General features: G+C 42.7%; 1 protein-coding gene across 2 annotated transcripts; it reads right to left on the bottom strand.

Annotated features, from left to right (window-relative positions):
- Window positions 1-1,807: 1,807 nt before the first annotated feature.
- Window positions 1,808-27,953, bottom strand: LOC138677205 (solute carrier family 46 member 2-like). 2 transcript variants are annotated; one of them, XM_069767163.1, is made up of 5 exons: window positions 26,582-27,953; window positions 22,663-22,746; window positions 22,423-22,573; window positions 20,815-20,989; window positions 17,153-17,263 (listed from the first exon to the last, which is right to left on the bottom strand). In XM_069767163.1, the coding sequence occupies exons 1-5, from the start codon at window positions 27,678-27,680 to the stop codon at window positions 17,231-17,233; spliced, it is 1,542 nt and encodes a 513-aa protein (XP_069623264.1). In that variant the 5' UTR covers window positions 27,681-27,953; the 3' UTR covers window positions 17,153-17,230. The 2 variants fall into 2 exon arrangements, with proteins under 2 accessions (XP_069623273.1, XP_069623264.1); XM_069767172.1 differs by lacking the exons at window positions 20,815-20,989; window positions 22,423-22,573 and adding an exon at window positions 1,808-4,918 and having other exon boundaries at window positions 17,107-17,263.

A 27,953-nucleotide genomic window follows, 5' to 3' on the forward strand; every position in this document is an offset into this window, starting at 1 on the left:
CAAACTTAAATTCTCATCTTGGAGCAAACTCCCGCTATCCGTCGCAGGCCACATTAATTTAATTAAAATGATATTACTCCCTTAAGCTCAGCTATTATCTTCAACATAGTGCAGTAATAGTATCTAAATCCTTCTTTAGAAACCTAAATTCCCAAATCACCTCTTTTATATGGGGGAAAACTAGGCCTAAGCTTAAGCTATCTGCTCTGCAGAGACCTAAACAGGGGGGTGGAGCAGCATTACCGGATTTCTTTCTGTATTATCTGGCCGGACAAGCTAAAGCAATAAGTAAATGGATGCCTAATAATTATCTCCCTAATTCTGAACATCATTTACTTCATTCTGCCAGGACCAAATGTCCGTTGAGCCTCCTGGAATGAGAAAAAATTAATGTCCCTCGTTTACTACCTTTGCTTTGACTGGCACGTTCAATTTGGAGACAAATTAAAAAGTTGTTGGAGTTAAATATATTATAGCTGAAATGCCTCTATGGAAAAACAATTATTTTCCACTGTTGTTAAATCACACATCCACTGATTTTTGGATTTTTTTATGGTATCTCCTCGGTGGGCGATCTGTATGACTTGGGGACTTTCATGTCTTTTGAACAATTGCAGGCTAAACACAGCGTTCCGAGACCTTAATTTTTTCGTTATTTACAACTGAGATCGGCTTTTCAGTCGTATATGAGAAATCTGGGCGCAGATCGAACCATCTCGTCTTTACCCCTGATAGGAATCCTTAATTCGCAAGGTCCTCAGGGCCTTATCTCCTCTTTGTATACCTATATGCTATCAGTGGGAACTGGGTCCGCTTTAAGATCTGTTAGGGGAAAATTGGAAGGACTTATCCCTGATGTGCAAGAAGAGGAATGGGAAGAGATTCTAGGATCCCCTGTCAGGGTGTCCCCATCAATTAATAACAGGATGGCCCAGTTAGACATAATCTATCAATCATATTTGACTCCGATACAACTTTTCAGGATAGGCCGATTTCAATCATCAAAATGTTTACGATGCCACTCACCAGACGCAGATTTTACTCACATAATATGGAGGTGCCCCATCATCCTTCAATATTGGAAAGAGGTGATGCCATTATTAACATCCTTGCTGTCTGCCCCTGTTCCTCTTGAGCCGCTGGTTTGTTTGTTTGGGGTGTGGGATGAGGAGGCTTGGGATCATTATGTTGGAATTTTTTTTACGGGAGATGCTCTTTATGGCATGGAAGGCACTCGCATTACGGTGGATGGGGGCTCATGTCCCTCAGAACCTGGATTGAGTTGGTGAACTCGGTTATCCCATATGAACGCACATTGTATCAAAATAAAGGATGTCCGGGTAAATTTGGTAAAATCTGGGATAGGTAGAATTCCTCTCACTTTACTCTATAAAACTCAGTGCAAGGGGTTTGGTTTCCTGTTTCTGTGGGCATCGCACGGAGAGGAAAATATAAAATATGAAACATAGTGTTAAATGGCGGAATAGTAGTAGTTACTATAGATATAGTTTTAGTGATAGTTTAGGAACTTTATATATTTATAGTTCCATGTTTCCAGTTATATGGTTCATGTGATGAAAATGATCTGATATACACTGTCGTTAACCCTTTCTTTTTCTTTCTTTTTGAAAATGTCATAGACTATAAATGTCATTCTGGAAATGAATAGGGCGAGCACCCTACTTTACATATAACAATGTATGCTTTGTATTATATGCAATAATAACGAGTACAAATGTGAATATTGTATAACTTTATTTTTTTGTTTAATAAACAAATTGGAAAAAAAAAAAAAGATTAACTACATATACTCACATCATCACCAAGGAGCTTTTAAACATCATCTGTCTGGAATATCAGAGAAGCAACACCAAGACAGAGAACCCCTGGGAAATTCACAACACTGCACGGGTATCCCCACTTATGCAGGTATCACAACACTGTACACATATAAGTACAGGTACCCAAGTTTCTGCTTCTATCTTAGTCATGTTTCTCTGGCCTTATGTAGTGATTTTCTCTATGTAGTAACTCTGGTTTCACCCTGCCCCTTCAGTGGCCAGCTTTCAAGATAAGATGAAACAGAGATACCAGGCAAACATTAAACTATGGGCCATAAACCCTGAATATAGAAGCCCACAAGGATTAGATCAGTCCACCACAGACAGAGGTTAAATAAACCTTCATGTTTTACAAAAACAAACAAACATAGAGAAACATAGAACTGTTTGTGAGGTTTAAGTGTTCAGACAATAAGTAAAACAGTTCTCAAGATTGTGTCACTATGAGCATTGCCTGTTTGTAAATGTATAACCAGCAATGCCGCTGTCTCATAGTCTGAATGCATTCTGTATGTTTCAATATGTACTCAAAATATCCATTTTTATATTCACACTACAGAGTCAAACAGTGTGGTAATGCTTTATTGAACCACAAAACAGGCAGCTAACACATAGAATAGTCTCAGCCAGGATAATGGCAGCTGTTGCTTCAGAGCTTCCAGAGTTAACCACCCCACCTGCGACACGCACACAGAGGAGGTAACAACAAGTGTAGGAAGATGACAGTTCATTCGGGTACAAGGCCCGTTCACCTGAGGGTCACAACCTGGCTTCATCTTCCAGAGTCGATTACCCCACCTGTGGCATGCACATAAAGAGGAGGTAAAAACAAGCTTAGGAAGATGACAATCCATTGAGGTACAAGGCCAGTTGTATGGTAGGTCACAAGCTGGCTTCTCTGAACATCTCCATGGAGCCTGGCGATCGGTAGGTCCCAATCTGGGCTTTCTCAAAACGTAGCCATGGATTCGTGATGGTCAATGGAGCAGATCTGAATTATTCCAGACGCAGGCCAAAGTCCCCTAAGCTGGCATCCTGTAGAATAATGAATCTGTGTCCCTCGTGATGGAGCCATGATGTCTTGGTTGCTGTGCTGTCTCTGGTACTTTGGATGTCTTGGTTGAATCTCTGAATCTCTGACATGTCTCTCTATACAAAGGCATGTAAGCTATTTTTATAATTAACAAGTATCCTTCATTCAGTATTGACATAAAGGGTAAGAATGGAGATGAGATAAAATAGCATTACTTGATTATTAAACCCCTTCATGATGGAGCCCTTTTTCGTTTTTGCGTTTCTGTTTTTCGCTCCTCTTCTTCCCAGAGCCATAACTTTTTTTATTTTTCTATCAATATGGCCATGTGAGGGCTTGTCTTTTTTGGGACAATTTGTACTTTTGAAGGACACCATTGGTTTTACCATATCGTGCACTCAAAAATGGAATAGAAATTCCAAATGTGGTGAAATTACAAACAAAGTGCAATCACACAACTGTTTTTCAGATTTTTTTTTACTATGTTCACCAAATTCTAAAACTGACCTGCCATTATGATTAATCAGGTCATTATGAGTTCATAGACACCAAACATGTCTAGGTTCTTTTTTATGTAAGTGTGGAAAAAAAATCCATTATCTCATTATTGCATTTTAATGCAATGTTGTGGTGACCAAAAAAACGTAATTCTGCCGTTTTGACTTTTTTTTCTCATTATGCCGTTTCACGATCTGGTTAATTCATTTTTTATATTGATAGATTAGGTGATTCTGAACACGGCAATAGCAAATATGTGTATGTTTGATTTTTTTTATTATTGTTTTATTTTGAATGAGTTGAAAGGGGGGTGATTTGAAATCAATATTTGCAGATGACACTAAACTCTGCAGGGTAATCTATACAGAGGAGGACAATTTTATATTACAGGATGATTTATGCAAACTAGAAGCTTGGGCTGATAAATGGCAAATGAGCTTTAATGGGGATAAATGTAAGGTCATGCACTTGGGTAGAAGTAATAAGATGTATAATTATGTGTAAACTCTGGGCAAAACCGTCAATGAAAAAGACCTGGGTGTATGGGTGGATGACAAACTCATGTTCAGTGGCCAGTGTCAGGCAGCTGCTACAAAGGCAAACAAAATAATGGGATGCATTAAAAGAGGCATAGGTGCTCATGAGGAGAACATAATTTTACCTCTATACAAGTCACTAGTTCGACCACACTTATAATACTGTGTACAGTTCTGGTCTCCGGTGTATAAGAAAGACATAGCTGAACTGGAGCGGGTGCAGAGGAGAGCGACCAAGGTTATTAGAGGACTGGGGGTCTGCAATACCAAGATAGGTTATTACACTTGGGGCTATTTAGTTTGGAAAATCGAAGACTAAGGGGTGATCTTATGTTAATGTATAAATATATGAGGGGACAGTACAAAGACCTTTCTGATGATCTTTTTAATCATAGACCTGAGACAGGGACAAGGGGGCATCCTCTACGTCTGGAGGAAAGAAGGTTTAGGCATAATAACAGACGCGGGTTCTTTACTGTAAGAGCAGTGAGACTATGGAACTCTCTGCCGTATGATGTTGTAATGAGTGATTCATTACTTAAATTTAAGAGGGGATTGGATACATTTCTGGAAAAGTATAATGTTACAGGGTATATACACTAGATTCCTTGATAGGGCGTTGATCCAGGGAACTAGTCTGATTGCCGTATGTGGAGTCGGGAAGGAATTTTTTTCCCCAAAGTGGAGCTTACTATTTGCCACATGGGTTTTTTTTTGCCTTCCTCTGGATCAACATGTTAGGGCATGTTAGGTTAGGCTATGGGTTGAACTAGATGGACTTAAAGTCTTCCTTCAACCTTAATAACTATGTTACTATGTTACTATGTTACTTCAATATTTTTAAAATTATCAGACTTGCATTGAAATATACAGATATTTTTTACTTCCATTTTTATACACTAGTTTATGCATGTAACAATTATTGACGGTCACAGTATTTATACAATTCAAGCCATTGTGGTCACCCTCTTCTGATGGCCTGGAGCACTGGATATTTATATGCGGAAACACTAGAAGAAAAGGATAGATATAATTACTTACATGTTGTAACAATATAGATATTTATCATTATACTGGTATAAAGAGAATATTTCTCCGAGCACACAAAAAACATTAGTATATGTTTACATGTGATGTTTTTGCTGGAGCAAAATGACATTGGCAATATCTGCACTAAATCGTGCATATACCACAGCAGTTTCCGCCATACAAATGCTTCTGCGGTGAATATTTGATGTCTACATTTACAGGCTGCAGATGTCAAATTCACGACTCCATTTAATTTGCGCTGGGCTTTCTTCTGCAGTGTGTGACTAGGATTCCGTATAAACTCATCCACAATGCTTGTACTGTAATACGCAGAGGATTTTCCACCTGGAAACTTTGCTGTAAATATATATATGACCCATGTGCCCACTTTTTATTTATTCAGTGTAAACTGACCTGGGTACGTGTTTGAAATTCACAACATGACAATTTTTCTTGCAATCATGCTGAGATTTCTGTACAGACTTTCCCAATGGAATTGCAGCATCAGATTCAGAAAATCTACAGGTAATAAACGCTTCTTTGCTTTCAGCGTGTTTCTCTCCACAAAGAAAAATATTACTCCAGTCAGACCCCTCTCACACAGCCAAACTAAATCTCACACTTTGCACTGATGAGGGGCAGTACCCTGAAATACAGTGTCTGCAAATTGAGATTCTGGTTTAGCTTTCATCCTAAGTCATGTGACAAGGCTCATTGGAGAGTCGATATGGACTTTTAGGATTGCTACTTCCTATAGGTGGCACTAGAGTTCTAGCCCTCTTCCTCTCTAAAAAAGGCAATTTACATATTTCCCAGAGGAGCATTGTGGCTTAAAAGTCTCCTCACCTTGGCATGTCAAGCTTGACATTTCAGTCTCCGCAAAGAGAAACGTTACCCCTTGGATTCTGGTCAGACGCCTCTCACTCAGCCAAACCAGATCTCACAATTTGCACTGATGAGGGGCAGTACCCCGAAACACAGTGTCTGCAAATTGAGATTCTGGTTCTGGCTTTAATCCTAAGTCATGTGACAAGGCTCGTTGGACTTTTAGGATTGTTACTTCCTATTTGTGGCACTAGAGTTCTAGTACTTTGCTTCGCTGAAGAAACAATCTGCTGCGGAAACACAAAAAAAATGCATGGAATCTGCACATGACTATAGCAATAGAGTTTTGTCAAAGCCAAATCTCAGGAAATATAAAAAACAAAGCAGCTTTATTTATAACATTACATGGATTTTTCTGTTTTTCATTCATGGCAGTTTCCCCAAAAAAGCAATAAAATGTGATCAATTTTAACCATGTATCCCAAAACAGTACCAGTGAAAACTACAACTCCCTGCCCCCCAAAGCAAACAAGCCCTCACTCAGCTCAATTGAAAAAAAAAAAAAGTTATGGGTCTATTAAAATGGCTACACAAATGAAATGTGTTTCTCTACTAAAATCTAAAATAGACTATATATAGGTTTGGTATCACTGTAATTATGCTGTTCCAAGGAATCACGTTGCTATGTAATTTTTTACTGCATAATGAACACCGTGAAAACAAAACCTTTAAAATAATGGCAGTTTTGCAGTTTTTTTCCAATTTCATCCCACCTGGAATTTTTTTTCACATTTTTCAGTATGCTATACAGTAAAATGGTTTGTTTCTAAACTACTGCTTGTAAATACAAAATACAAGCACTCATTTGTGTATATAAACAGAGAAATAAAGTTCTAGATCTTGATAGAAGAGAAAAAAACTCCGAAAGCATGAAAATGAAAAATCGTTTGTTACAGAAGGAGTTAAATACTATTTTTGTGTGGCAATTTTAAATCAATGCAAAACTGCAATGCCAAAAATCTGTATGTAAAAATGCATGCAAAAAGATTATACAATTTATAGAATTGGGACTGTTACGAGTTTACCGCAACAGAGAGTAGCCAGAAGACCATAGCCTCTGATTTTTCCTACTCCTGCACTGATTAAAAGCACTTCACCTTTTGTATTAAATAGTGTAAATTTCTTTTGGCAGTGCAGTAGTTAATCTGCTCTGTTGAGAGCTCCTGGAGTCCAGCTGTGCACTTTTAGCCATCTCCCATCTCCTATATAAACTAGGTCCTGGCTAGCACTCATTGCCAGCGATAGTTTATGCTGCATAGCTGGGAGTTGTTGTTGGTCGTTATTTGAGAAGGCGTTTTGTGGATTTATCTGTGACTGTTGCTAGGTTTTGAGTATGTGATAAATCCCTTTCTTCTAATACTTTGGTTTAACTCAGTCCTCCACTCCCTGGTGCATTCCTCTGTTATCTGTTTGAGTATATTTGTATGATTGGTATTTTCCTTTATTCCTGTTCTTTTAACCTTGTTAGTCTGGTTGGTGTATTACGGTACACTACTACTCCCCTCTTCCCTGGGTGGGGGAAGAGTACAGACTGAGGGTAGATTCAGGAGCTAAGGCAAGGTATGTGGCCACGGCATCTTCACCATTTGAAGTAACCCGGGAAAAGGGTGAGCCAAGGCGCCCCCTAGGCGCAGCATTTCTCATTGTTTCAGCCAATCAGATTGGCTGAAACAATGAGGTCCCAGGCTAGGATCAAGTACCAATGTACTCGATCCTAGGCCAGTGTCTGGCAACGCCAGGCACTGGCAAACCCACCCCCAGGATTGGCGTGATTGCCGATCGTTTCGATAGCGCCAATTGCAGGGCACAGCAGCGGTATTACCGTGCTGTGCGCTGCCTGTACTGGCCTGGATCGGTGCTGTAATAGCACCAATCCTAGGCCAGAGTCTAGGACAGGCCCATCAGGGCCTGCAGGAGCTGATTGGCGCAATCGATGTTATCAACGATCGTGCAAATCACAGGGCTCAGCAGTGGTCACGTTGTGACTGCTATGTGCCCTGCTGGTGACCTGGCTGTGACCTGCCTAGGATCGGAGCGATCCTAGTCAGTTGCCATGGTCACCAGGGCCTGCAGAGATTGGTGGGATCGATGTGATCATTCATTCCCACCAATGACAGCTCACAGCAGAGGTGTGACCGCTCTGTGACCTGTCTGTCACCTGCCTGTGACCTGTCTGACCGCTCTGCAGGGGTGCTCACTCTAGCTGAGGATTCCTGTGCTGGACATTGTGGTGCTACAGAAGCCTGTGACACCATAATCCCTGCTTTAGAAAAGACAGAAGAAAGAAGAAAGAAGACAGAAGAAAGAAGACAGAAGAAAGACTACAACCGTAAGTGTTATTCCTGATCCCTACACGATCTCTCTTCATCCACCCCAATCACCCCATCCCCTTTCCCCCTCTTTTTACCCCCCTCCATCCCTCTTTGCGCCGCCTCCGTGCGCACGTTTAGCAGCCGCGCGAGCATTGATTGGTGACGCAGTTCACCGATCAACATTCGTGCTCTCTTTATTTTCCTCAGCCCCCTTTGCGCCAACTCCGTACACACATCCCGCAGCCGCCAAACTTTGATAAGTGACGCAGCTCACTTATCAGAGCTTGTGCCTGCCGTTTTCCTTTTTTTTTCACTCCCCCTTGCACCACACCTGTGCACACATCCAGCAGCCGCCAAACTTTGATAAGTGACGCAGTTCACTTATCAGAGCTCTCATACCTGCCGTTTTCTTTTTTTTCACATCCCCTTTCGCACACCCAGCAGCTGGCGAACTTTGATAAGTGACGTGGTTCACTTATCAGAGCTCTCGTGCCTGCCGTTTTCCTTTTGTTTTTTTTCCACATCCCGTTCCCACACCCAGCAGCCGCCGAACTTTGATAAGTCACGCTGTTCACTTATCAGAGCTAGGGCCTGCCGTTTTCTTTTTTTTTCACATCCCGTTCGCACACCCAGCAGCCGCCGAACTTCGATAAGTGACGCGGATCACTTATCAGAGCTAGGGCCTGCTGTTTTAGACTTTTCCTTTCACAGGTATTTTTTTCTCCCTATTTGCTTTTTTTCCTTTAGCTTTTTCTTATCAGAATAGTTTGCACCAGTCACTATCCCCAGGGCCGTATTTAGAGTTTCTGCTGCCCTAGGCACTTTTAGTGCTGCCTCCCACTTTGGTGAGTAAGACACTATCGGCAGTCGCCTTTTGCAGCAGATCGGCAGTTTTTCTGCATCTGCCGCGTACCGGATCACTTACGGCAACACTGCGTTCAACCTCATTCATTCCCTATGGGATTTCCGGCACTTGCCATGATCTGGCAAATGCGGTACCATACCTCCCAACTTTTGAAAAAGGGAAGGAGCTATGAAGTTTGCGGCGCACATAGTGCGCCGCGGCAAATTTTAGGCCACACCTCTGACCACACCCATTTCACAACTAGTCACACCCATATCCACGTCCCAACCACAGCCATTTAGCACTGCTGATCACACTGTTTTATATACAATAATTATAAACAAAAAAATATGGCCACACAGTGCTCCATACTGTATAATGGCCACACATGATGCTCAATACTGTATAATGGCCATTGGCCACACATGATGCTCCATCCTGTATAACGGCCACACATGATGCTCCATACTGTATAATGGCCACACATGATGCTCCATCCTGTATAATGGCCACACATGATGCTCCATCCTGTATAATGGCCACACAATGCTCCATACTGTATAATGGCTCTACATGATGCTCAATACTGTATAATGGCCACACAATGCTCCATACTGTATAATGGCCACACATGATGCTCCATACTGTATAATGGCCACACATGATGCTCCATACTGTATAATGGCCACACATGATGCTCCATCCTGTATAACGGCCACATGATGCTCCATACTGTATAATGGCCACACATGATGCTCAATACTGTATTATGGCCACACAATGCTCCATACTGTATAACGGCCACACATGATGCTCCATACTGTATAATGGCCACACATGATGCTCCATCCTGTATAACGGCCACATGATGCTCCATACTGTATAATGGCCACACATGATGCTCAATACTGTATTATGGCCACACACAGTTCTCCATACTGTATAATGACCCCCCCTCTTGTTTGCATGGCTCATATTCCCCACCCCCCTGTATGCATGGCTCATATTCCCCACCCCCTGTATGAATGGCTCATATTCCACCCCCCCCTGTATGCATGGCTCATATTCCAACCCCCTGTATGCATGGCTCATATTCCACCCCCCCTGTATGCATGGCTCATATTCCACCCCCCCCGTATGCATGGCTCATATTCCACCCTCCCCTGTATGCATGGCTCATATTCCACCCCCCCGTATGCATGGCTCATATTCCACTCCCCCCCGTATGCATGGCTCACATTCCACCCCCTCCCCCCTGTATGCATGGCTCACATTCCACCCCCCCCTGTATGCATGGCTCATATTCCTCCACCCCCCCACACCTGTATGCATGGCTCATATTCCTCCACCCCCCATCTTGAATGGCGCGGCTTACCGTCCTCCTTCTTCCCCCCTCCCCTGTCCCCCCATCCCTCATACTCACCTGCTCCTCACCACACGGCCGCGACGTCCCTCTGGCTGTCCCGACTCCCGGCGCGCTGCACCTTCTTCCTGCGTGAGCGGTCAGGTGATACCGCTCTGCTCATTAAGGTCATGAATATGCGCATATTCATGACCTTAATTAGCGTTACCACGTGACCGCTCATTAAGGACGAGCTCCAGACGCCGAGACCAGGCATCGCTGGAGCAGCAGGGTGAGTATTGTCTTCAAGGAGGGCGGGTGGGAAAGAGGGTGGGTGGCCAGTTGGGGCGGGGGGGCGGGGTCGTTCGGGAGGTGACCCAGCTTTAAAAAAAAAAACAAAAAAAAAAAAACCTTGCTCAGGTGCCGCCCCCTGCATTGTCCCCGCCCTAGGCACGTGCCCTAACTATCCCCCCCACACGACACATAGTTATCAATAAAGAACACCCAAGCACCATACTCACAAAAAAAGTCCCGCTTGTCCCGTTCGTCCCAACAGCGCTATTCATTGGAGGAGGCATATTCTTTCCTGGCCTCCGACACTGATAGCGAGGGAGAGGATCCCGCTTTTCTTTATTTTTCCGATGCGTCCTCATCCTCTTTCCCATCCTCATCTTCCTCCTCCGGTCCTGCGGAACCGCCACACAGACGCCGCAGGACAGAAGAAGAGGCAGGGCCCATCATTGATGAAGATAAAACTGCGCTCTCCATTACTGAAGTTGAACCAGTGCACCCCACTGCAGACCCAATATGGACCTACCCGCCCGAAAATTACGAACCACTGATTCCTGATTTTGTGGCAGAATCAGGAATCAAGTTTGACACCACCGGCCTCACAGAGCTAGACTTTTTCAAAGTCTTTTTCTCTGAGGCTTTTGTTAACCTCATGGTGGAGCAAACTAATTTGTATGCTCGTCAATTTTTGGAACAAAGCTCAGGTTCATCATATACCTGGTCTCCTATAGACGCAGTTGAAATTATGCAGTTTTGGAGCCTGGTCCTCCACATGGGGATCCTGAAGAAGCCAGAACTTCGGCAATATTGGAGTGTTGATATTTTATATAACACTCCAGTGTTCCAAATGGTCATTACCCGGATGCGTTTTGAGGCGAGCCATAAGTTCCTGCATTATAACGATAATGCACAGTGTCCCGCACGAGATGACCCCAACTTTGACCGTCTGTTCAAAGTTCGGTCGGTCATCAAACACTTCAACAAAATGTTTGCTGAAGTGTATGTGCCTCAAAGGGACATCTGCGTGGATGAGTCCTTAATTCATTTTAGGGCTGTTTTCCATTTGCGAGAAACATGTCTGTGTCTTGCATGTGAAAACCAAGCTCTGGCGCCGGCACTCCAGAGCGGAGCATGTGGCTGCATAGCAACACATGGAGCTGCACGCTCCGCTCCCAAGTGCCGGTGCCAGACCTTGGTTTTCACATGCGAGACACGGACGTGTTTCTCGCAAATGGAAAAGAGCCCTTAAGGGACAGCTCAGATTCCGTCAGTACCTGCCCAGCAAGAGGGCCAGGTACGGAATCAAACTCTACAAGCTGTGTGAGAGTACCTCAGGGCATGCCTACAGCTTTACAGTCTACGAAGGGGAGGACACCAGGATTGAACCCCCTGAGTGTCCTGTCTTGGGATTGAGTGAGTCCACTGCTGGATAAAGGTTATCACCTCTATACTGATAACTTTAACACCAGCATCCCACTCTACAAATCCCTCTCTGCGCGAGGTACCGCAGCCTGAGGTACTGTCGGCAAAAATCAGAGAGGCCTCCTGAAGACCCTACTTGGGCAGATGCTCAGAAAAGGTGAGAGTAAAGCCCAATGTAGCGACCACCTGCTGGTGGTCAAGTGCAAGGACAAGAGGGATGTCCTTCTATTGACCACCATACATGGTGATGGCAGCACCCTCAGCACTCTACAGAGGTCAGCAAACTGACCTGTGTACTGGGGTACAACAAAAACATGGGGAGCGTTGATCTCTTTGATCAACTCCTCCAACCGTACAGTGCCTTGAGAAAGGCCAGGGTGTGGTACAAAAAGCTGGCCGTGCACATTGTACAAATGGCAATGCTCAACGCTTTCCTGCTGTCATGATGTGCACGCCACACCAATACGTTGTACCTTCATTTCCAGGAGGTAGTGGTTAAGGCCCTGATGTTTGGCACTCCGGAAGGAGTGGGCCCCAGTATGTCCGGAACTGAAGGTGCTCGTATCGTACCAGGTCAGCATTTTCCGCTGGTGGTCCCACCAACTGGAAGAAAAGGTAAGCTGCAAAAAAGGTGCTGAGTGTGTTACAAAAGGGGAATATGCAAGGACACCACTTATCAATGTGACACCTGCCCCGAAAAGCCTGTGTATGAAGGATTGCTTCAAATTGTACCACACCTCCATGCACTACTAATTTACTTTACAGGAAACAGATTAGTTCCAAAGGTGGCACATCTATATAAGTTCTTTAGGGGTCTACTTTCCAAAATGATGTCAGTTGTGTTTTTTTTTACCTGTTTAGGCACATCAGGGGCACTGCAAACGGAACATGATGCCCGCAGACCATTCCATCAAAGTCTGCATTCCAAAACGTCAGTACTTCCCTTTCGAGCCCCAACGTGTGCCCATACAGTTTTTTCCCCACATATGGAGTACCAGCGTACTCAGGACAAATTGGAAAGCAACATTTGAGGTCCATTTTCTCCTGTTAGACTTGGGAAAATAAAAAATTGAGGACTGAAATATAATTTTTGTGGGCAAAAAATAGGATTTTTTATTTTCACGCCCGGGCATTATAAACTTTAGTGAAACACTTGGGGGTTCAAAGTTCTCACCACAAATCTAGACAAGTTCCTTAGGGGGTCTAGTTTCCTAAGTGGAGTCACTTGTGGGGGGTTTCCACTGTTTAGGCACATCAGGGGCTCATCAAACGGAACATGACAGACGCAGAACATTCCATCAAAGCCTGAATTCCAAAACGTCACTACTTCCCTTCCGAGCCCAAACAGTAGTTTTCTTCCACATATGGGGTACCAGCATACTCAGAGTCAGGACAAATTGGACAACAACATTTGAGGTCCAATTTCTCCTGTTAACCGTGGGAAAATAGAAAATTGGGGACTAGAAAATCATTTTTGTGGGGAACAAATATAATTTTTTTTACCGCCCGGGCATTATAAACTTTAGTGAAGCCCCTGGGGGATCAAGGTGCTCACCACACCTCTAGATAAGTTCCACAAGAGGTCTAGTTTCCAAAATGGGGTCACTCGTGGGGGGTTTCCACTGTTTAGGCACATTAGGGGCTCGTCAAACGTGACATGGCGTCCGATCGCAATTCCAGCCAATTTAAGGTTAAAAAAATCAAACGGCGCTCCTTCCCTTCCGAGCCCTGCCGTGTGCCCAAACAGTGGTTCCTCCCCACATATGGGGTATCAGTGTACTCAAGACAAATTGGACAACAACTTTCTTGGTCCAGTGTCTCCTGTTACCCTTGGGAAAATAAAAAATTGGGGACTAACAATCATGTTTGTGGAATAAATATGATTTTTTATTTTCAAGCCCGAGCGTTATAAACTTTTGTGAATCCCCTGGTGGTTCAAAGTGCTCATCACACATCTAGATAAGTTCCTTAGGGAGTCTAGCTTCCAAAATGGGTTCACTTGTGGGGGGTTTCCACTGTTTAGGCACATCAGGCGCTCATCAAACGTGACATGGTGTCCAATCGCAATTCCAGCCAATTTTAGGTTGAAAAAATCAAACGGCGTTCCTTTCCTTCTGAGCTTTGCCATGCGCCCAAACAGTAGTTCTCTCCCACATATGGAGTATCAGCATACTCAGGACAAATTGGACAACAACTTTCACATGCCTATTTCTCCTGTTACCCTTGGGAAAATAAAAATTGGAGACTAAATCATCATGTTTGTGAAAAAAATATGATTTTTTAATTTTACGTCCGGGCATTATAAACTTCTGTGAAGCCCCTGGGGACTGGGGACTCAAAGTGCTCATCACACATCTAGATAAGTTCCTTAGGGGCTCTAGTTTCCAAAATGGGGTCACTTGTGGGGAGTTTTCACTGTTTAGGTACATCAGGGGCTCATCAAACGTGACATGGCGTCCGATCGCAATTCCAGCCTATTTTAGGTTGAAAAAAATCAAACGGCGCTCCTTCCCTTCCAAACAATGCTGTGCACCCAAACAGTGGTTCCCCCCCACATATGGGGTATCAGCGTACTCAGGACAAATTGGACAACAACTTTTGTGGTCCAATTTCTCCTGTTACCCTGGGAAAATAAAAAAATTGTTGCCAAAAGATCATTTTGGTGACTAAAAAGTTAAATGTTCATTTTTTCCTTCCATATTGCTTCTGCTCCTGTGAAGCACCTGAAGGGTTAATAAACTTCTTGAATGTGGTTTTGATCAGCTTGAGGGGTGCAGTTTTTAGAATGGTGTCACTTTTGTGTATTTTCTGCCGTATAGACCCCTAAATGTGACTTCAAATGTGAGGTGGTCCCTAAAAGAATGGTTTTGTAAATTTAGTTGTAAAAATGAGAAATCGCTGGTCAACTTTTAACCCTTATAACTTCCTAACAGAAAAAAATTGTTTCCAAAATTGTTCTGATGTAAAGTAGACTTGTGGGAAATGTTAGTTATTAACTATATTATGTGACATATTTCTCTGTTTTAAGTGCACAAAAATTCAAAGTTTGAAAATTGCAAAATTTTCCAAATTTTCGCCAAATTTCCATTTTTTACACAAATAAACGCAAGTTATGTTGAAGAAATGTTACCACTATCATGAAGTACAATATGTCACGAGAAAATAATCTCAGAATCGTCAAGATCCGTTGAAGCGTTCCAGAGTTATAACTTCATAAAGGGACAGTGGTCACAATTGTAAAAATTGGCCCGGTCATTAACGTGCAAACCACCCTTTGTGGTTAAAGGGCTAAGATACTCCTAAAGATAATATGACAAATTTATATGAAACGTAGTATATTGTCCAGTCACATAGTATATTGCCCAGTCACGTAGAATATTGCCCAGCCACGTAGTATATTGCCCAGCCACGTAGTATATTGCCCAGGCACGTAGTATATTGCCCAGTCACGTAGTATATTGCCTAGCGACGTAGTATATTGCCCAGCGACGTAGTATTCAGCACATAGCCACGTAGTATATTGCCCAGTCACGTAGTATATTGCCCAGTCACGTAGTATATTGCCAAGTCACATAGTATATTGCCCAGTTACGTAGTATATTGTCCAGTCACATAGTATATTACCCAGTGACGTAGTATATTGCCCAGCGACGTAGTATATTGCCCAGCGACATAGTATATTGCCAAGTTACGTATTTTATTGCCCAGCCACGTAGTATATTGCCCAGTCACATAGTATATTGCCCAGTTACGTAGTATATTGCACAGTCACGTAGTATATTGCCCAGTGACGTAGTATATTGCCCAGCGACGTAGTATATTGCCCAGCGACGTAGTTTATTGCCCAGTCACGTAGTTTATTGCCCAGCCACGTAGTATATTGCCCAGTCACATAGTATATTGCCCAGTCACATAGTATATTGCCCAGTCACATAGCATATTGCCCAGCCACGTAGTAGATTGCCCAGGCACGTAGTATATTGCCCAGTCACGTAGTATATTGCCTAGCGACGTAGTATATTGCCCAGCGACGTAGTATTCAGCACAGAGCCACGTAGTATATTGCCCAGTCACGTAGTATATTGCCCAGTCACGTAGTATATTGCCCAGTGACGTAGTATATTGCCCAGCGACATAGTATATTGCCCAGTCACGTAGTATATTGGCCAGTCACGTAGTATATTGCCCAGTCACGTAGTATATTGCCCAGTCACGCAGTATATTGCCCAGTCACGCAGTATATTGCCCAGTCACGCAGTATATTGCCCAGTCACGTAGTATATTGCCCAGTCACGTAGGTATATAACACTGCCCACGCAGTATTTAGCAGTGTGTGCACCATATCCCTGTTAAAAAAATAATTAAAATAAAAAATAGTTATATATTCACCCCTGGGATCCAGCAAAGCTGTGTGATGCGGCCGCCATCTTCCGTTCCCAGGATGCATTGCAAAATTACCCAGATGACTTAGTGGTCTCGCGAGCGCATCGTCTGACGACGGAAGGTGAGAATAGCAGGTTTTTGTTTTTTTTTAATTATTTTTAACATTACATCTTTTTACTATTGATGCTGCATAGGCAGCATCAATAATAAAAACTTGGTCACACAGGGTTAATAGCAGCGGTTACGAAGTGCGTTACCTGCAGCATAACGCTGTCCGTTACCGGTGGCATTAACCCTATGTGAGCGGTGACCAGAGGGGAGTATGGAGCGGGTGCTGACTGCGGGGAGTATGGAGCGGGCGCCGGGGACACTGACTGCGGGGAGAATGGAGCGGGCGCCGGGGACACTGACTGCGGGGAGTATGGAGCAGTCGGCGGGCACTGTGACTGCAAGGGAGTAGGGGAGGGACTAATCGGAATGTGCCCATCGCTGATTGGTCGCGGCAGCCATGACAGGCAGCTGGCGAGAGCAATCAGTGACTTGGATTCCATGACAGACAGAGGCCACGACCAATGAATATCTGTGACAGACAGACAGACGGAAGTACCCCTTAGACAATTATATATATAGATTATATCAACAGTATCAGACCTAATTAACCAGTGTTTTTTTCATCTATACTTCACATACCTAATAGGAATGAGACTGAAAATTGCTATAATTCCGGATATAATAAAACAGGTTCCGTTGAATTTCTCCAGAGTGACTTGGTAAATTTTATTGAACACGACCGACGTTAACACCCCTGAGATGGCTAAAGATAGCTGGAGAACAACAAATAATTTCCCTGAAATGAAATAAATAAATGAACATCAGTCATAATTATCATAAAAAAGGATGCACACTTTAAATCCATTCAGTCACCATTGCCTTAAAAACAGTACTGTTTTTTCAACCCAACCTCATCACTTAAAAAGTAAAAACACTTATTCAGACCCCAATCCTTTCTATGCTTGGGTACACTATCCCACTGCCTACTAGCATTCCCCTAACCAGACTGGTTTCACTTCGATCCACAAAGAAAGCAGAACCCAAGCTGATCTTTCTGTCTAGAGATTACTCTAATACCATTGTTCTCTGTCACTAACTATATTGTTTTTTTCTGTATAATTAAAGGGATTGACCACTTTATCGTAATGTTAACAAATTTATTGGAGACATGATTTTTTTGGCACAGACTAATACAGTATATAACGATTACAGGTTCTCCTCCTGCACTTGCTTGTGTAGTCTTCATTATAGGCTGCAGAGCTCTCCTTTTCCCAAAAAATGGCTGCTGGTGGAGTATGTAACCAGACCTGTCTATCTTTGTAAAACACTACACAGAGGAAAGTTGTCTTTCAATTAGAATAGGCTCATGGACTGGTTTGGTCACATTCTCCACCATCAATTGACATTTAAAAATAGAAGGGCTGTGCAATCAGGGAGGAAGGAGGAGAATCTATAATACGTACAGTGGGGAAAAAAATATTTAGTCAGCCACCAATTGTGCAAGCTCTCACACTTAAAAAGATGAGAGAGACCTGTAATTGACATCATAGGTAGACCACAACTATGAGAGTCAAAATGAGAAAACAAATCCCGAAAATCACCTTAGTGGCTGACTAAATACTTTTTCCCCAATGTATATATACAGTATATTAGAACATGTTGTAAAATGTTCTCAACACGTTAAAATACAAATAAAATGACCAATGGCTTTAAATTCAGAATGCTCCAATTGTTATTATTCGTTCTTGATGGTACAAGGGTGAATAGCACTACTCTACAGGTAGTGAATCAGGTACAAATGAATAAGGAGCTACATCCCACTGATCTGGAAGCAGTCAGAAAGAGAGTGAGAGGACATCAAGTTACAGTTAGGGCCAGAAATATTTGGACAGTGACACAATTTTCGCGAGTTGGGCTCTGCATGCCACCACATTGGATTTGAAATGAAACCTCTACAACAGAATTCAAGTGCAGATTGTAACGTTTAATTTGAAGGGTTGAACAAAAATATCTGATAGAAAATGTAGGAATTGTACACATTTCTTTACAAACACTCCACATTTTAGGAGGTCAAAAGTAATTGGACAAATAAACATAACCCAAACAAAATATTTTTATTTTCAATATTTTGTTGCAAATCCTTTGGAGGCAATCACTGCCTTAAGTCTGGAACCCATGGACATCACCAAATGCTGGGTTTCCTCCTTCTTAATGCTTTGCCAGGCCTTTACAGCCGCAGCCTTCAGGTCTTGCTTGTTTGTGGGTCTTTCCGTCTTAAGTCTGGATTTGAGCAAGTGAAATGCATGCTCAATTGGGTTTAGATCTGGAGATTGACTTGGCCATTGCAGAATGTTCCACTTTTTGGCACTCATGAACTCCTGGGTAGCTTTGGATGTATGCTTGGGGTCATTGTCCATCTGTACTATGAAGCGCCGTCCAATCAACTTTGCAGCATTTGGCTGAATCTGGGCTGAAAGTATATCCCGGTACACTTCAGAATTCATCCGACTACTCTTGTCTGCTCTTATGTCCTCAATAAACACAAGTGACCCAGTGCCATTGAAAGCCATGCATGCCCATGCCATCACGTTGCCTCCACCATGTTTTACAGAGGATGTGGTGTGCCTTGGATCATGTGCCGTTCCCTTTCTTCTCCAAACTTTTTTCTTCCCATCATTCTGGTACAGGTTGATCTTTGTCTCATCTGTCCATAGAATACTTTTCCAGAACTGAGCTGGCTTCTTGAGGTGTTTTTCTGCAAATTTAACTCTGGCCTGTCTATTTTTGGTATTGATGAATGGTTTGCATCTAGATGTGAACCCGTTGTATTTACTGTCATGGAGTCTTCTCTTTACTGTTGACTTAGAGACAGATACACCTACTTCACTGAGAGTGTTCTGGACTTCAGTTGATGTTGTGAATGGGTTCTTCTTCACCAAATTAAGTATGCGGCGATCATCCACCACTGTTGTCATCCGTGGACGCCCAGGCCTTTTTGAGTTCCCAAGCTCACCAGTCAATTCCTTTTTTCTCAGAATGTACCCAACTGTTGATTTTGCTACTCCAAGCATGTCTGCTATCTCTCTGATGGATTTTTTCTTTTTTTTCAGCCTCAGGATGTTCTGCTTCACCTCAATTGAGAGTTCCTTTGACCGCATGTTGTCTGCTCACAGCAACAGCTTCCAAATGCAAAACCACACACCTGGAATCCACCCCTGACCTTTTAACTACTTCATTGATTACAGGTTAACGAGGGAGACGCCTTCAGAGTTAATTGCAGCCCTTAGAGTCCATTGTCCAATTACTTTTGGTCCCTTGAAAAAGAGGACGCTATGCATTACAGAGCTATGATTCCTAAACCCTTTCTCCGATTTGGATGTGGAAACTATCATATTGCAGCTGGGAGTGTGCACTTTCAGCCCATATTATATATATAATTGTATTTCTGAACATGTTTTTGTAAACAGCTAAAATAACAAAACTTGTGTCACTGTCCAAATATTTCTGGCCCTAACTGTATACTGATTCCAGACACCCTCTGAACGAAGGAACTTGAGGTCTGCTGCACCCAAGTGAATGCGTCAGAAAATGATCTTGTTTGTACAGCCCTTTTAAGAAAGAGGGCATGTTATGAATACCCTTCCTGTATTAAAGGCTATGAAACGCACATCCAGGTGTGTCCTGTGAGTGAAGAAGGCCTTCTCAATCATTACATAAAATAGAATGGTATTAAACCATTATGAATTGACCATTTTGAAGTGACAGTGTTAACGTTTTGATGGGATGTACAATGTAACTGTTCCTATAACCTATCAGCAGCACTTTGCTAAGTAAAGTACAGATAGGGCCATATTGGCACTGTCATGCTGATTAAACTGATACCACAGGTGAAGAAATCCGTTTTTGTTTGAAGTTTCCTGGTATTCATATCTTTGTACATCAGGACGGGACTGTGGGTAGGTGCAAAATGGACAGGGTTACCCCCTAATAATACTGAAACTTATGGATATCAAAAGAGGGAACCCTCCTTACATCTCTATTGAGGTCCGATATTAACTATTATCGACAAACTTTTAAGAATTAATATCCACTTAATACGCCTCAACGTTATCTTTTCCTTATGCTATATACTAACTGAGACAAAACAGTGTAACAATAAAGGGTATTTATTACACACACACACAAGTCTGCAGTCTATATATATATATTTATACCCAAGCTGGCGACTATAAATATAAATATATATATACAAATATACAGATATACAGTGATATCCCGAGGCAGCACTGTGGCTTAGTGGTTAGCACTGCAGCCTTGCAGCGCTGAAGTCCAGGGTTCAATGCCCACCATGGACAACATCTGCAAAGAGTTTGTATGTTCTCTCCGTGTTTGCGTGGGTTTCTTCTTGGCACTCCGGTTTCCTCCCACATTCCAAAGACATACGGATAGGGAATTTAGATTGTGAGCCCCATTTGGGGACAGTGATGATAATGTCTGTAAAGCACTGCGGAATATGTTAGCGCTATATATAAAAATAAAGATTATTATTATTATCCCAACAATATCACACAGTGATAACCCACAATAACCAGTAATATCACAACAATATCACACAATATAAAAAACTCACAATTAACTGCCCGATTACCCAAATTACACATACAATATCAGCCCTCCCACCTATGGCTAGCTAACGCTAATGAATAGTACTGGGCCTATTAAGAAAAGGGGATACAGAGTATACTTAAGCCATGTGCGTCCATCATCATTCCAGGCAATGCAAAAGAGGCAAAAAGAGAGCCAGAGCACATGTGTATTGTGCCTTTTATGTCCAGCTAGAAGAGGTGTGTCCAGCCCCAGGCGTGTGGGGATGAGGTCACAAGTCTATTGTCCACTGGCAAAGGTACATTCCCTAAGTCTAAATGAAACCTGATATACCAGGGAGGCGGCTACTGAGCACATGTGGGGGAATTATATATCACTAAACACATCTCTATGTAAAAGACATTTTGGAGCACTTCCCTTCTACAGTAGGGTCTTCAGCTTTGTTATGTATCATCCGCTATGCCTGGATGTAGTTTCTCATCATTTTAAAATTGTTCACCTGCACCGTCCGAGCTGATTGTGGTGCTTGCGCAGATTGAGCTCTTGGAAGTTTTCAAGAAAATGGCGTTGGCGACTGTGCATGCATATATTGCTTGGTGCCACCATCACCATTTTACTGAAGCGCATCATTAGATCAAGTGCATCATGAGATAAATCTGTGTAAGCGCCGCCCATGGCTAGGGCTAATGGTGGGCTTCAGTAAAATGGCACCTGTGGCACTGAGTAATCTATGCATGCGCAGCCGAAGACACCAGTTTCAAGAAGACTTCCAAGAGCTCAATCTTCGCACGTGTCGTCCATGGCTTGAAGGGCGCTGGTGTGAAATTTTAAATAAATTAGAAGAAAATACACCCAGACACAACTGAGGAGACAGAACAAAGCTGAAGACCCTACCCATAGTCCTGCCTCTATGCATGAAGATATGAATACAAGGAAACGTCAAAGCTTAAAGAAAACAGATTTCTTCATCTGAAGTATCATTTTAATCATTATGACAGTGCCAATATGGCCCAGTCTGTACTTAACTAAGTAAAATGATAGGTTCTTTTTAAAGGAAATCTGTCACCCACCCCCCAGGAAGTATATGATCTATTAATATGGGCATACAGGTAATAGAAATGTTACACTAGTTCTACCTACTAGTCCTACCTGTTTGCCTCATAGTAACCATCTTGTTGCTGAGAAATTATATATTCTGTCTTCATGCTAATGATTTCTTCCAGGATCCGGGGCGTGCGGTGCCTTGAAGAAATCCCTGCCTCCTGTCTTCATTGTAATACTACCCCCCTCCCATGCACGTCAGTTACGGCCCCAGAATCCTGCACCCTGCACTCCCTCAGAAATACATACTTCATCCTCCCTTCTTTGGGTGCTGCACTCAGGGATCTTCTGCACAGGTGCTGGCGAGTCACTGTGACGTCTGGTGTGCGCACCAATAATATGCTCTCCCCACTTCCCCCCTGCAGAGTCATCGCTAGGAACCATGTGTACATGGTGATTACTATGGAAAGAGGAAGTAGGAAGTGGGTAGAGGGTTATCGGCGCACACTCCGGAAGTCACTGGAGTGGAAGTATTAGTTTTTTACTTACCATATGATGATCCTTGTATATGTTTGGATAAAACAGACCTTATAGTTGGGAGTGGTATTAGTGCAAACATCATTACTGCACGAGCTGCAAAACAATGAAAAATAAAAATGACCAACATATACCACTTTTATACATTTTTGTTTAAGTGTAACTCAGGGTTCTAATTAAGTTTCACTTCATCTGGAACAAAAATGTAATTTGTTTCCCAAGTCCTCTATCTAAATGCCTAGGTAGAGTGGCTTTTACACTTTCTTTTCCACTTAACACCTAACAAGAAAACTATGGACTAATTGCTATTGATTTATAGATGTTACCCAGATCTGGATCATGCAGCCATATTTTCTGCTACTCCGATAATTTCATATTTATTACTATTATTATTATTTATTTATAGCGCACCATTCATTTCATGGTGCTGTAAATGAGAAGGGGTTACATACAAATTACAGATCCACTTACAGTAAACAAACTAACAATCACAGACTTATACAGAGGGTATAGGACTCTGCTCTTGCGGGCTTACATTCTACAGGATGGTGGGGAAGGAGACAGTCGGTTGGGGTGTTGCAGCAGCTCCCATGTTGGTGAGGCGGTAGCTCAAGTAGTGGTGAGGAGGCAGTGGGGTCAGTGCAGGCTGTAAGCTTTCCTGAAGAGGTGGGTTTTCAGGTTCTGTCTGAAAGATCCGAATGTGGTTGATAGTCGGACGTAGGGTTGAGCAACTTTTAGTTTTTCAGGGTCGAGTCGGGTTTCACGAAACCCGACTTTCTCAAAAGTCGGGTCGAGTGAAATCGGCCGATCCTATTGAACAGTCGGGGTCGGGGATCGGCCGAAACTCGAAACCCAATGTAAGTCTATGGGTTTTTTTTTTTGCATTTCCTTCAGGGCGATATAGCAGAAAAGCCGGTAATTCAATATATAGCAGAAAAGCCGGTAATTCAATTTCATTTCTCCGGCCAAAACCCAACATGATATGAGACATGGTTTACATACAGTAAACCATGTCATATCCCCCTTTTTTGTGCATATTCCACACTACTAATGTTAGTAGTGTGTATATGCAAAATTTTGGCGCTCTAGCTCTTAAATTTAAGGGTTAAATCGCGGAAAAAATTGGCGTGGGCTCCAGTGCAATTTTCTCCGCCAGAGTAGTAAAGCCAGTGACTGAGGGCAGATATTAATAGACTGGAGAGGGTCCACGGTTATTGGCTTCCCCCCTGGCTAAAAACACCTGCCCCCAGCCATCCCAGAAAAGGCACATCTGTAAGATGCGCCTATTCTGGCACTTGGCCACTCTCTTCCCATTCCCGTGTAGCGGTGGGATATGGGGTAATGAAGGGTTAATGCCACCTTGCTATTGTAAGGTGACATTAAGCCAGATTAATAATGGAGAGGCGTCAATTATGACACCTATCCATTATTAATCCAATTGTATGAAAGAGTTAAAAAAAACACACACACAATATTAAAAATTATTTTAATGAAATAAACACACCGTTTGTTGTAATATTTTATTGTATGCTCAATCCACTCGCTGAAGACCCTCGTTCTGTAACAAATAAAAAATAATAAACCAACAATATACATACCTTCCGTAGATCTGTAACATCCCACGTTGTAAATCCATCTGAAGGGGTTAAAATATTTTACAGCCAGGAGCTCTGCTAATGCAGCGCTGCTCGTGGCTGTAAACCCCAGCAAATGAAGGTAATGTAGGTCAATGACCTGTAGTTACCTTCATTCGCGGTGATGCGCCCCCTGCTGGATGTCCCTGGAGCGCAGGAAAAGTTCCCAGGCTCGAGGTCATATGAGGACATCCAGCAGGGGGCGCATCACCGCGAATGAAGGTAACTACAGGTCATTGACCTACATTACCTTCATTTGCTGGGGTTTACAGCCACGAGCAGCGCTGCATTAGCAGAGCTCCTGGCTGTAAAATATTTTAACCCCGTGGCGGCCTCGACCAATCAGAGACGCGGGATTTCTACGTCGATACTGTGCCTGTCGCTGATTGGTCGAGGCCTGGCTGCCTCGACCAATCAGAGACGCAGGATTTCCAGGACAGACAGACAGACAGACAGACAGACGGAAAAACCCTTAGACAATTATATATATAGATATATGTGTCTGAATGACATATATATATATATATATAACAAAACCCGACTTTTAAGTAGAGATCGCCGACCGCCGACCCGATCCCAGAGTGGGATCGGGTCGGGTTTCACGAAACCCGACTTTGCCTAAAGTCTTCGACTTTTGAAAAGTGCCGACCTGTTTCGCTCAACCCTAGTCGGACGTGTTAGGGCAAAGAAATCCAGAGGATGGGGGATACTCGGGAGAAGTCTTGGAGGCGGTTGGGTGAGGAGCGAATAAGTGTGGAGGAGAGAAGTAGGTCTTGGGAGGACTGGAGATTACGTGAGGGAAGATATCAGGAGATTAGTTCAAAGATATATGGAGGAGTCAGGTTATGGATGGCCTTATAGGTCAGTATTAGTAATTTGAACTGGATACACTGAGGGAATGGGAGCCAGTGAAGAGATTTGCAGAGGGGAGAAGTGGAAGAGTAGCGAGGAGAGAGATGAATTAGTTGGGCAGCAGAGTTAAGGATGGACTGGAGAGATGCAAGAGTGTTAGCAGGGAGGCCACAGAAAAGGATGTTGCAGTAGTCGAGGCGGGAGATGATGAGGGCATGCACAAGCATTTTAGTAGATCTAGGGTTTAGGAAAGGATGTATTCTTGAGATATTTTTGAGCTGGAGTCAACAGGAGGTGGAAAGAGCTTGGATATGCAGTTTGAAGGACGGCAAAGTCAAGGGTTATTCCAAGGCAGCGGAGTTCCGGTACGGGGGAAAGCGTGATGTCGTTAATTGCTATAGATAGGTCAGGTAAGGAAGATCTGTGACATGGAGGAAAGATGATGAGTTTGTCCGCATTGAGTTTGAGGAAGTGAGAGGAGAAGAAGGAGGATATGGCTGATAGACACTCTGGGATTCTGGACAGCAGAGTGGTGACGTCTGGGCCAGAGAGGTAGATCTAAGTGTCATCAGCATAAAGGTAGTACTGGAATCCATGGGACTTTATGAGTTGCCCCAGGCCAAGTGTATAGATTGAGAAGAGTAGGGTCTTAGAACAGAGCCTTGGGGGACTCCAACAGAGAGAGGTTGGGATTAGGAGGTAGTGTGGGAGTGGGAGACGCTGAATAATTAAATCATATTTCAAATAAATTCCTCCTTACAATAAAATCTAATGACAAATTATCCACTATAAGCAACAAGCTGTTTACAGGGATTATCGATCAGGACTTTTAATGAGTAATGCTTGTAACAGGCAGACTACTCCAATGAATCTTACCAATTAGTATAAATTAAAGGAAGAAGGCAGCCGTAAAATTTATGGGGCATATTTTGTTGGATCCAAAAGAAGAAAATGTCCAGCTTCACCGAATCCGTGAAAAAAAGTTTTCTTTATTTACAAACTTAAACATGGAGGATACAGACTTCAGCACAAACCATATGGGTAAGAATCTCAACGCGTTTCTGGAGACTAAGCTTCCTTAATCATGACCCTTAGCTTAGTCTCCAGAAACGCGTTGAGATTCTTACCCATATGGTTTGTGCTAAAGTTTGTATCCTCCATGTTTAAGTTTGTGAATAAAGAAAACTTTTTTTCACGGATTCGGTGAAGCTGGACATTTTCTTCTTTTGGATTTTACACGCCTGGACACAGTGGGTCTGTGCACCCAAAATTTGGCTTATGCATCACGGGTGAGCTGGTTTATATTCCTTCTTTCATGTTTTGTTGGACAAAAGTCATAATTCTGTTATTAATATTATATTTTATAAATGTAACTTTTTACAATTTACTGACATAAAAATGAAATGTATCGAAGGTAGGGATAATGACAATACCCTTCTACTTACCTATGAAAAATAAGAATGTCCATCGCACAAATGCCATAATGAATATTCCACCAGTGAAAGACGCTATGCCAATCAAAATCAGAGTGACATCCTTAAACCACCGGGATGAAACAAACACGGCTAAGAAGCTGGTAATGAATATCATGTATCCCGCAGCATTAGCATAGCCAATGTACTCAGGATTGAAGTTAAGTGGTTTGTTTAGCAAAAATAAAGAAAGTACATCAACACATCCATCAACAGCAACATTGTACAATATGGCACTAGCAAAAAGAAGAGCAATAATGCCTCGTGATGGTGTCACAGATGAAGTGCTCAGAGGTGGTTCTTTACCTATTCCTCCGAGAAGCTTTGAACTTTCAGTAGGTTCCGCAGAGGATACATGTCCATAATTGACTATTCCTGTGTTTTCATGCTGGGGTACTTTTAGTACAAAAATAGAATACAATAAACAAAATGCGTAAAGCGAAAGGCTACATATTACTAGGGTTGTACCTTGATGGTTTGCTATTCTCACGCTCACAAAAATATGTCCAGATGACAAACTACCTATAAAACCAGCAATTCCATATACCAGTTCAATGACGATGAACTTCAGAGAACGCTTTTGTTCGGAAGAGCTTTCAGAAGCCCAGGCCATAACTCCAGCCCAGTAGGTTGTGAACCATCCAGTTAAACCATTCAAAGCAGCAGAGCCAAACATAACTTCAATAGGCCAGTCCAAAAGGATGACCAGCAGCAAAAGGCTCCTCGATATTAGGTATCCAAATAGTGGCACACTTATAGTAACCTTCCTCCTTTGCCGGTCACCAATTTTCGCCAAAATATAGGCAGAAAGCAAAGGTACTAGTCCCAAGATCAGGTTGTGAATGATGTAGAAGTTTGATATGGATTTCTGAAGCATGTCGCTATCAGATGTATTTAGAGATGCAATGGAATGGTTATAGTAATTTTTTACCGCAAAAAGCAGTGCAGTGTCATAGAAGGAACTGGCTACCTGAGCTGCAGCAACTACTGGCTCAATCAAGGTCCTCACCCGTGGGCTGGTTACCTGAGCTTCAGCAATTACTCGCCCAATCCAGGTCATCACATGTGCCATGGTTGTAGGTACCGTTATCAGTCTTTCAGGCTATGAACAAGATTTGTTTTTTGAATGAAGTAACTTCCTGTATGATCTGTTTGAGATCTATCTTCAAAATGAAATCCCGAATAGGTGCTGTGCAGGATCTACCTTTGCGGTAGAATATGTTGCAGTTTTATAGGCTGTAATCTCAGTCATCAGGTCGAAGTTAGTGAGTAGATTGTTTTTAGATAACTAGATATCCAAAGTGTCTGACAGAATGACAGTGAAAAGCGAGCTGCAAACACTTCC

Source organism: Ranitomeya imitator, chromosome 1, assembly GCF_032444005.1.
Source record: "Ranitomeya imitator isolate aRanImi1 chromosome 1, aRanImi1.pri, whole genome shotgun sequence".
Lineage (NCBI taxonomy): Eukaryota > Metazoa > Chordata > Amphibia > Anura > Dendrobatidae > Ranitomeya > Ranitomeya imitator.